The 11,188-nt window shown below is 41.3% G+C and overlaps 1 protein-coding gene across 2 annotated transcripts in view; it reads left to right on the forward strand.

Moving 5' to 3' along the window:
• Positions 1 to 8,587, forward strand: part of LUZP2 (leucine zipper protein 2) — a 1,194,427-nt gene extending 1,185,840 nt beyond the window's left edge. The window contains exons 11-12 of one of the 2 annotated variants that reach the window (XM_075325480.1): positions 754 to 831; positions 8,239 to 8,587. In XM_075325480.1, coding sequence (XP_075181595.1) covers positions 754 to 831; positions 8,239 to 8,343 — 183 coding nt within the window. In that variant the 3' untranslated portion in view covers positions 8,344 to 8,587. The remainder of the gene's footprint in view (positions 1 to 753; positions 832 to 8,238) is intronic. The other variant, XM_075325479.1, reaches the window with a different exon arrangement.
• Positions 8,588 to 11,188: the final 2,601 nt, after the last annotated feature.

Raw genomic sequence — 11,188 nt, forward strand, 5'->3', positions numbered from 1 at the left:
TTTCTGGGCCAGATACATCCATCACACATTCTCCCTCTTCCTTCGAATCCTCCCCTTATCAGTGCTAGATACAGTTTAGTGTCTATAAATCTCTCTTTTGCCGTAAAATTCAAACTCAAATCTTAACAAGGCTCAGAAGTAACCATTTTTTAGTCAATAAGGCTCTAGAAGAACAATTTTAAGCAACGCAAGTCAATAACTGGTCTGACAATCAGAAGGGCCGAAGTTCAGGATTAATGGAATTTGTCAGTGTTTATTAGTTGTTCTAGGTGATATTCTCATACTGTTATCACCATTACTACCATAATGTTTATTTTTTACTTTATAATTGTACAGGAATGACCCTTCTTTACAATCTAAACTCGTAAAAAGTGTTTCCGTTAATAGTTTGTCAGATTACATGAAATTCATCGATCTATAAATCTTTCCTTTCATATTTTACTTTTTCCTTTTGTCATGTAGGTGAGATAACTTGTGACATTAGTCTTAATAATACTTTGCTGGGTGAACATTGTGGGAGATGAAATGCCAGTCTGACCATCAGGAGCCATTCTCCACAGTTATTTATGGTGGCTGGAAAGTTTACTCATCGCCTCTAGTGTATCTCTGGTCATAGGGCACCAACCTGCTCATCACAGAGGTCACGCCAAATTCTAATGTTTCATAATATTAGTCATTTCAATGGAAATCGTTTAATTACATGAAGTTTTACTATGTTCATCGCTGATTGTTTCTCTTTTTTCTTTGTTTCAGGATGGGAAAATCTGCAGATTACACCATCTTAATGCAACATTAACAAAGAAAAGAAATGAATTGGATCCTGGTTTCCAGGTACATTGCAGCATGGTGACAATTACATGAAATTAATATTTCGAGTGAAAATTAACTCCTTTTATACCCGTCAATTTTCAATTTCTATCTTTTCCTCCCCTTATTCCAAGAGCCATAACTTTTTATTTTTACGTCAATATAGCCATATGAGGCTTGTTTTTTGCAATACGAGTTGCACTTTTTAATTACTCCATTCATTCTGCCCCATATTGTACTGGAAAATGGGAAAAAAAAATTCCAAGTGATTTGAAATTGCAAAAACAGTGGTATTGCACGATTGTTTTTTGGGTTTTCATTTACCATGTTCCCTATATTTTAAAACTGACCAGGCATTATGATTCCCCAGGTAAGTATGAGTTTGTAGATACAAAATATGTCTAATTTTACTTTTATCTAAGTGGTGGAAAAAAAATCAAAAGTTTGTAAAAAAAAAAAAAAAAAGATTTTCACTTTTGTTGCCATTTTCCGAGACCTGTAGCGTTCTTATTTTTCGGGATCTGGCTATATATGACGGCTTATTTTTTGCTTCATGAGCTGGCATTTTTAATTATACTGTTTTTGTGTACATGCGATGTTTTCACCACCCGTTATTGCATTTTAATGCATTGTTGAAAAAAAATGTAATTCTGGTGTTTTGATTTTTTTTCTCACTATGCCTGTTACCGATAAGGTTATTTAATTTTAGATTTTCATAGATCAGGCATTTTTAAACATGACAATACCAAATATTTATTTTGGGTTTTTTTTTGTTTTTATTTTCTATAGATCAAAATGGGGGTTATTTAAGTTTTTTTTTTTAAATGTTATTATTTTAAAACTTTTTTTTTACAGTTTTTATTGATATTATTTGTCCCCTCAGGGGACTTTATATCTGCACTGTTTGATTGCTTCTGCTGATCATTGCTCTGATCACCAGAAATGCTGTTCGACTGTGAGTGCACTCTGCCTACATTCACAGGAAGTGAGTCATGACAGCAACAGGGGTCATCCGCAGACCCCCGTCGGTCATGACAGCCCATTGGTGCCCCATGATCACTTCACGGGGTCACCAATGGTAGCGAGGCACAACACAATCCCCATCAGAGAGTGTGTGATCGCACTGTCAAAGTTAGACAACACTATTTAAGGGGTTAACCCGAGAATGCATACCTGGGGCCTTGCAGGCCTGATAGGTTACTTGTTTTCTAATGTAAATTTCTATGGTTGCGTGTTCTAGGGTTAATAGGCATGGGTGGATTTGTGATCCACCTGTGCCTGTTAGCTCCACATATCTGCTGATCAGACCTATTTGTATATTTATGTCCTAGCTTGTAAAGGGGTCAAAGACTTTCTTTTCAATATATGCATTCATACCAACCACATTAATGTTCTATACATTCTTTCTATAAGTCTTCTTGCACAATGTAAGGGTTTGTGTGCACTTGACCGTATTTTTAGTCGTAGTGCAATCCCACAAAACATTGGATCACACTTGGACCAATATTATTCAATAAGGAAGTGCACGTCAGATTGTTTCCGCATACTAAGTCGGTGCGAGGAAAAAATCACAGCATGTTCAAGTTGGATCCGATTATTGGATTAGATTTGGCCATACACATCAATGAGTCCAGTGAAAACATTAACTGCACTCAGATAACAGGATTTTCACAGACTGACACAATGGAGAAGATGGAGAACTTTTTTCTCCATCATCTCCTTATCTGAGAAAATTGAATCACACGCTGATGATAATCTGATCAGAGTTTGAGTAAAGTGTTTCCATAATTGACTCGATTTTCTCGGATGAGAGAACAGATGCTGGCATGACCCAAACCTTAAGGTGTATTATTATTTATATGATGCTATAAATTAAAGTTTTTCTCCCTTAGAAGCAAGGCGTCCATATGTCATAAATGTTTGAAAAGTAAAGATGCAACCTTGAGAGTACCATGCATTGTACTCTTAAGGCCACTTTACACACAGAGATAAATCTTTGGCAGATCTGTGGCTGCAGTGAAATTGTGGACAATCAGTGCCAGGTTTGTGGCTGTGTACAAATGGAACAATATGTCCATGATTTCACTGCAACCACAGATCTGCCAAAGATTTATCTTTGTGTGTAAAGTGGCCTTTAGTCTAGAGGAAGGTGCAGGTCTCATAGGTGGGACCAGCTACTATTAGATTCTTGAAAAAACTTGTAGCTAGGCCATAGGTATCTAAGATGGAAGTATTCCATTGAAGGATAGGAATACCTTTGTAGACTGCAGTATACGTTCCCAGTGAAATTACACTAGTTTTTAATGAAATCCTAAAGTAAAGTGCTTTTAATTAAAGAATACCAGTATTTATAGTAAATACATGAAATCCAACAATGACAAAAGAGGCAGCTGGGAGGATCCTATGAGGAACCGCTTCCCAGAATGCCGAGCTACTCAATTAAGCAGAATGAGAACAGGAGAACAACGAGTAATATGCTTCAATTATATATTTTTTATTCTTTAATATTTGTATAAATACTTTGTGTAGTCAAAAAGAAAAAAAAATATATATATATATATGCACAAAGCTCAACAACATGCAGGCAGACAGGTCAAGTATGGTGAGGAGGGGGTTAATCCCTAAAAGACTCAAACGTACGTTTCACAATGTGTACGGTTGCTTCGTCAGGGAGTGATTAAGCTCTCTGAACAGCATTTTTAAATAGCCGTCCATGACTCCTTACAGCTGTATCCTGTCAGTGGATTTAAGCGGCGCATGCGCACATGACACCGCAAGACCGAGAACCTCCACTAGCCATCATGACGTCAGCGCATGCGCGGGAGCGGGGACGCGTCTCCATAGCACCTGAGCATGCGCAGACACCACCCAGAGACAGCCGGGAGGAAAAAAGACCAGCGGTACCACGCACGCGCGCGCACATCCATGACAGAGGAAAGGGTAAGCAAGATATTTACAATCAGAGGGAGCACAGCATAATGTAATAACGTATTATATGCAGACATGATAGGGTACAATAGAAATGGCAATATACATAGTCATTCATAAGCACGTATGCATTCATTGTAGTAATGTATATCCGATCCAATCACTGTATGAATTCCAATGTAAATGTCCACAAGCAAGATGTCCTCATGTGACGGTTGATCATGAAAGGAGGAAATAGGACAAGATCCCAGCTGCATGAGAGAGTGCATGAAAGCTGAGAAAAAAAGAGAATAAATAAATAAATGACATAAAAGCATAATAAAATTAAAAACATATTTCCCTACAATCTGAAAAAAGGGAGAAACTTAGCTGGGGTGAGGTCATAAGAAGCGAGCGAAGCTCAAAGCCTCATTGAGACCAGAAGGGGTGACTGTTCCAAGTGTCACCATCAATCGTGTCTCACATTGGGCCAACCTTCTTTTAATGTTGCCACCCCTAATGCTACCATGGACTACTTCAATACCTCGTATAGACAATGATGTAGGATCGCATCCATGGTGCAATCGGAAGTGGTGAGGTATAGTTTTTAAAGAGGCAATATCATCCACAGTCTGTGCCGCAGCAATGTCCCTTACGTGTTCTCGGACGCGGATGCGCAATTCACGAGAGGTCAAACCAAAATAAATCAGAGGGCATCCGCAGATGGCATAGTCTACCACGTTTGAAGTACCACATGAGATATAATCTCTGATGTGGAATTCACGTATGCCGTCTGCCGATGAGAAAACCGAGCTCTGGAGGAGATTGCTGCAGGCCAGACAGTGGCCGCATGGGAAACAACCAACACGAGGATTCGTCAGGCCCAGGAAGCCAGAGACTGGGGGAACATAGTGGATCCTAACAAGTACATCGCGGAGATTGGCCGATCTTCTGGCCATCATGAAAGGGTATTTGGAGAGGGAGACTTTCAAAGAGGGATCAGTCTTTAATATAGACCAGTGTCGGTTAAGAATAGTCCTGATGTTATGCCATTCGTGATTGAATTTGGTAATAAACCTGACACCTAGTCCGTCGGATGTGTTCTCGTGTCTCGTCAGAAGGAGTTGGGATCTTGGAGTGTTCTTAGCCCTAAGGTAGCCCCCCTTGATACTGCGATTACTGTACCCTCTTTCTCGGAAACATTTCTATCTGTGGTTTCCACAGTTGTCCTTTTAATTGTTATGGATTTTAGAGCCCGTGATGATGCTTGGCTCGCACAACTCAACTCGGCACTTGAGGCGGCTGGTACTAATGGTGAAGAGGTTGGTGGTGATGTCGATACTAAAGAGGCAATTACATGATATAGGGACCTATTGAGGAAACAAACTAAGACCTGGTGGAAGAGTGCGTTTCTTGACAAGTACACGCAGAGAAATTTGATTCCGAGAGGCCTATGCATTCAAGTTTTTCCTTCCTTTCCAGTCTTTTAAAACTAAATGGGAGGAATTATCCAGTGCCTGCTCGAGAGGGTATCTACAGCTCCTCAGTGAGCTTAATAGCTCATCTATTGGAGATATGGAGAGGGAGATGGAACAACTTCTCCTATTGATCAAATCTAAATTATCTACTGAGGCTCTTTCCAAGTTCAATGGTGATATTGATCTTGAACTTGGTAAAATGGAGAAGGAAATACAAACTTTTAAGATAAAGAAATTCCAACGTGATTTACGTGATCAGCAATTGAATCAAGTATATAGATGGCAACAACCTTCCTATAGATCAAGATCTAGATTCAGGTCTGTTGGTGTGGTGTTGGTGTGTTGTGGTGGCCGTCTGCCGGAGTACCGGTACAGCAACTGGCGGAACCGTACGGATCGGGCTTGGGTTGGAGCCTGCCTGTCCCGAACTGGGGAGTCAAATGTGTACCGGAGCACCAAAAGGAGGGTACTCAGACCCCGTTCTAGCTTAGAAGCCACTGAGTATAGGCAAATTGACTGATTGCTGGCCGGACCTCATGGGTTCTTCCACAACCAAGGTCCCGAAAGAAGGCTAAAGCCCACCGAGACCGGGTGAGCGCCACCACCAAGGGCCAAACACCTGACAGGCCAGCGCCTGCAGGCAACCGAGGGCTCCTCTGGCAGCTAAACGCCGGGGAGCGGGCTACCACTGCTCAGGCAGGGGGAGCCGAAACATAACATCTAGAGGTGCACGGGAAAAGGGGCCACCATCAACCTCGCAGGGGGACATCAGCAGCCGGCTGCGGGAACCGACCAGACCTGAACTTTGGTTTACCAGTGACTCAGTGTGAGTACACCAGTGCCATCCGGGCACAACACACTACACCATGGCTTGGCGCCCTGCACCCCGACAACAACATCAGCCCTTACAGTGCCCCCACCGGGCCCCAGGACACACCGCCCCTACCCACGGAGGGGCTAACATATCGGCTGCGGCCGCAACACCGATCCTGGATGAGCCCGCCATCACTTCAGCCGCAGCGGTGGTGCATCGCCCGTCACCACAACCGTGGGTGGCGTCACGACCCGTTACACAACCACCATCCCCACCGCCTACCCCTTTAACAAGAGCGATGTGGCCCCCGGTCCGGAGGCGCTCGTGCCACCGACAACCCGAGCCCAGACCTCGAGCGTCTCGGCCCGAGCAAGCGGAGGAAGCGACCGGGCCCCTCTCAGGGCAGTACACGCGCGCGTGCGTGGCACCGCTGGTCTGTTTTCCTCCCGGCCGTCTCTGGGTGGTGTCTGCGCATGCTCGGGTGCTATGGAGACGCGTCCCTGCTCCCGCGCATTCGCTGACGTCATGATGGCTAGTGGAGGTTCTCGGGCTCTGGCGGTGTCATGTGCACATGCGCCGCTTAAATACACTGACAGGATACAGCTGTAAGGAGTCATGGACGGCTATTTAAACCTGCCGTTCAGAGAGCTTAATCACTCCCTGATGAAGCAACAGTACACATTGTGAAACGTACGTTGGAGTCTTTTAGGGATAACCCCCTCATCACCATACTTGACCTGTCTTCCTGCATGTTGTTGGAGCTTCGTGCACTGTACTTGCAGTATGTAGGACCCTTTTTTGTATATGCCTTGCACTGCTTCATTCTTTACTTCATGGCTTACTGATCCCATGGTTTAACTACCAGATATAATTGAGATTATCTTTCCCTCTGATTGCGGTTATACCTGGGGCCATGCCATTACATTTTCTATGTGTTCAGCTTAGCAGTGCTTTGGCATTTTACTGACAAGGTTCCTGCTTAACTGCTCCAGTGTAACAATTTAAGAGGGGTCTCCCCTCTAGGGTTCTATGCCTTGGTCTTTTTTGGTGTAACAATTTTCATCACCCCACAGTGATATTTAATGAACCTTTTATGTGAGATCTTTTGATCCAATATTGCTCCCAGATTCTTCTTTTTTATTCTTGCAGCATTTAATCATTACATGGTAGACAGTTCATGTAAGTGCCTTTTTAACATCTCCCTCTTGCTTGTGTTATCACCTTTTGTACTTGATTGTTATATATATATTTTTCCTTTTTGAATACACAATTTATGCAAATATTAAAGAATAAAAAATATATAATTGAAGCATATTACTCGTTGTTCTCCTGTTCTCAGTATTTATAGTAAGTAAAAATAAATGCCCCCAAAGTCAGTCCATATCTTTTATTTTCTCTTTAAATTAAAATATTATAGATGTTAGTTTGTGCATTGGACAAATATGAAATCTAGAATATATTTTGGAATTCTTAATCTAAAATTCTTAAGAAATATATGTGAATAGCTCTTCTCGAGAAGTAAAAAACTGCCTCTAAAATGGGCACACAGTCATTTCTATGCTTTACAATATTACCTGGCTAATACTTATCGGGTGGCCAACAAATGAATAATTAAAGAGGTTGTCCACTACATTTTACATTTATGGCCTGTCCTTAGGATAAGTCACTAATGTCTGATTGGCTAGGATTCGACACCTGGTATCCGCTGCCGATTGGCTGTTATCGGACACTGCAGCGGTAGCTGGAAATGCTCAGTCCCATTGATAGTTGCTGCGGCCCGGTACTGCTCGTCAGCATTGTATTAACTTGTTTGAGAGGATGTGCATTAGCCGGCTGTAGTCACTATCAGTTGTTGGGCAGCTCCAGGAACTGAGCATTTCCAGCTGCCTGCTGCCAATGCTGGAAGCAACTTATCGATGGGGGTGTTGGGTGTTGGAATAGTGACCAACCTCTTTAACTCTTAAAGGATACACCCTTCAATACCACGTGATTACCGGTATGCAAATCAAATATGAGATGTAATATGACAAGTGTTGGGAGTGTAAAAAACAGCAAGAATCTTAACAGTGAGTACAATTTGCACTTGTTACAGTCTCTTTTATAAATGTTCTTGACAATTCCTTTAAGAGTAACAATATACCTGAAATTAGAGTTTATGCAGAGAACAATTAATGTCTCACTTGTCATTTGTTGTTTTTTTCATCTTTTAAATGATTTAATTCTTACTTTAAGCAGTTACATGGACCTCCATGGGCCGATCCAGAGGATAATAAGTCGGTAGAAGAGCACAAGATAAACAATGGAAAGCTGAACATAACAGGAGACAAAACACTGTAAAATGACATTTCCAAAAGTTTCTTAATGACAGTCATCTTCAGTTTCTTTTTGGACTCGGAAAGCATGAAGATGTGCTACATTTCTAAAGCATGGTGTTTTATTTTCACTAAATTATGGATGTTTGTACTGTACGATAGTGTTACAAATATAAATGTTATAACTATAATACATTTGTTAATAGTTTTTAGCAATAATGAGATCGATCTGGATGTTTTGAAGAAAAGCTTTGTAAGATAGTGGATATTTGAATACATGTTGAACATGAATGTTTCCTTTTTAGCTTGTTACAAATACAGATACATCTGTTTCTTAAACATTGTCTTGGAGTTTCTTTTAAACCAATTGTTTATAGATAAGAACATGATGAAATATGTACAATACATAATACAGTACAGCACTCGGCTGTCTCATAGATAATGAATGCAGAGTTGGCACAATCACTGATTTATTAAAGCAGAGCATTATCCTAGCCCCTCACTTTGCATCAGTAAAGTTCTTAGAAGTTGAACCTTCAAGTTATTGCCTATTCCGTGGAAAGTTGATAACTTGATCAGCTGGAAAACCCCTCTAAGACCATCTCGAGGCAGGGGAAGGTAGAAAAAGTAGAAGCCTCTTTTCAAAAACTAAATATGACCCTTCTGTTATCCAAAATCTGTCATGCTGTGTTCAGGTCCAAACTCATTGGGTGTCACGGTGGCAGTGGGCTCTGCTCACACCGCAGAGCCTGACAGGCAACCTGATGCCTCCTAGTTATTCAGCCAGAGCTGGGCGTCGGCTGTTTCATGTGCTCTGTTGCTCAGCCCAGCAGGAGTTAATTCCGGCTGACCTGGTGAATTCTGCTAGGAACTGTTGCTTATTACCAATCACAGCCATCTCTTCCCAATATAATATTCTTGATCTTATTATTCAGAGTCGACTATAACTTCAGCTTAGCTCCAGCGATTCCTGTTTGTGGTGATCTGTAGTTGCGATTTTGAGTGGTATGAAAATTCCCCTGTTGTGCGTTTATTTCCTTTTTCGTTATTCACCTGTACACATATTTTCTCTCTTTTGTGTTTGCGTGCAGTGTATACTAGTTTTCGTTCTCCCTTTTCCGTGTCATTTCTCTAGGGTTCTGTTACTGTTTCCTGCCTGCACCAAGAGTGGGGGAGAGGAGGAGTAAGTTCAGGGCTCGGACAGGAATCAGTTTCACGCGGGGGGCTCAGACCTATCTACCATCAAGCTTACCTTTGAAATAAGTGACAGCGCAGGTCCTCAAGTCTGAGGACCAGCCTATGAGCCCCTGTTCTGTCATTTCATACCCCTTGAAAAAATATCATCATAAAGCACATAGGTGCTAATTTATTAAACCTTTTAGGCCAGAAAAGTGGAGTAAAACTTTCAAAAGTCACAAAATTTTAGTACAATTTGCTAAAATGTTTGAGACTTTTAGCATTTGTATGCCATTTTGAACCAGCTCTGTCAAAACGTGCGGAGCTGGGTCATGCCCACATTTTAAAGTCATCAAATATGGCAGCATTTTGTATGTCAGAAATGCTACTTTACTCCCAGATTGAAGTAGCCTCTCTGGCATAGCACAGTGAAGCACACACTACTTAAAAGATGTGCCAAATTCATTAAGTGGCATCATGCACTGGGTAGTGAATTTCGCACTTTCATATCCAGCAAGACATTGATTGCCCAAGAAGACATTAACTAATAAACTTTATAGCTTACAATAAACAATGAATTAATAACTGCCACAGAGAAGATATTAGATGGTTGAATCAGGTAGAGCGCATGCTCGCACTAATCCAGTCTTAATGAATAGGGCCCATAATTGTTTCTCTATTCCAATACAAGCGTCCATAATAAAGGATTAAATAGTCTTTGTGAATGAGGATAAATACCAAATATCATGACCTCCAAGGGGAATCAATGGAAATTGAATGGAACTCCTGAGCTGCAAAGAGCAATGCTACATGGCAGAATCATAAATATATTATCACTGCATTGCCACTTCAATGAAGTCACATTGCATAATTATATGTGTATACGTACATAAAAGGAAAAGTGATGGAATTATGGAAATCAAAAGATCGATAGACATGCTAATGATATACAAATGATGAAAAAATGGAAACAAACGTTTTCAAATATTTCAATTTATTCAGTAGTGACTATGAGCACCACATGCAGAAATCCTCACACTTACATGTCTTGGTGTGTTATCAGCAAGGTTATTAGTGGTTGTCTGAGTAATGCTCTGCCATGCTGAACACACTTTGGCAAACTATCAAGATCTGCTTCTGTCAGCTGTTCATAATGATGTCCCCAATGCGCTCAGAGACACTTCAGTTCATGGTAAAAAATTTTGGCCATGCGGAATGAAGCTTAAAGTAGCACAATCACTATGCATCATGACATCATGTTGAAAAACGGCTCTTGGCTCGTTTTGGAAAAATGGCAGTACCAATATTTTCCTCACCAAATTAATGTAACATACTATATTATCTGAACCACATAATAAGACAGTTGTGACATTTGTTAGTGAAGACCTCTTTGTGGCGATATCCACATGGTCTCCAGACCAATCTCTAACTATCTTAGCATCCAAGACCAAAAGCAGGACTTATTGCTGAGGCAGCTAGATCTCCATTCCAGCCTCCATTACCGTCTTGCTCCCTGCTATGAGAGACTATCAGAGTGGTGGCATGATGTCAGTGAAACACCCATAGCTGGATTTTTGGCTCATAACCTTATGTCCTTCTCATGGTTTGTGTTGACAATGTTTGAATGTCTTAGGCCTCTATGCTGCCGAACTAATCCACCTGTCCCCCCGTAACTTCCCAACCTCTCCTCTCTG

Source organism: Anomaloglossus baeobatrachus, chromosome 10 (genome assembly GCF_048569485.1).
Source record: "Anomaloglossus baeobatrachus isolate aAnoBae1 chromosome 10, aAnoBae1.hap1, whole genome shotgun sequence".
NCBI lineage: Eukaryota > Metazoa > Chordata > Amphibia > Anura > Aromobatidae > Anomaloglossus > Anomaloglossus baeobatrachus.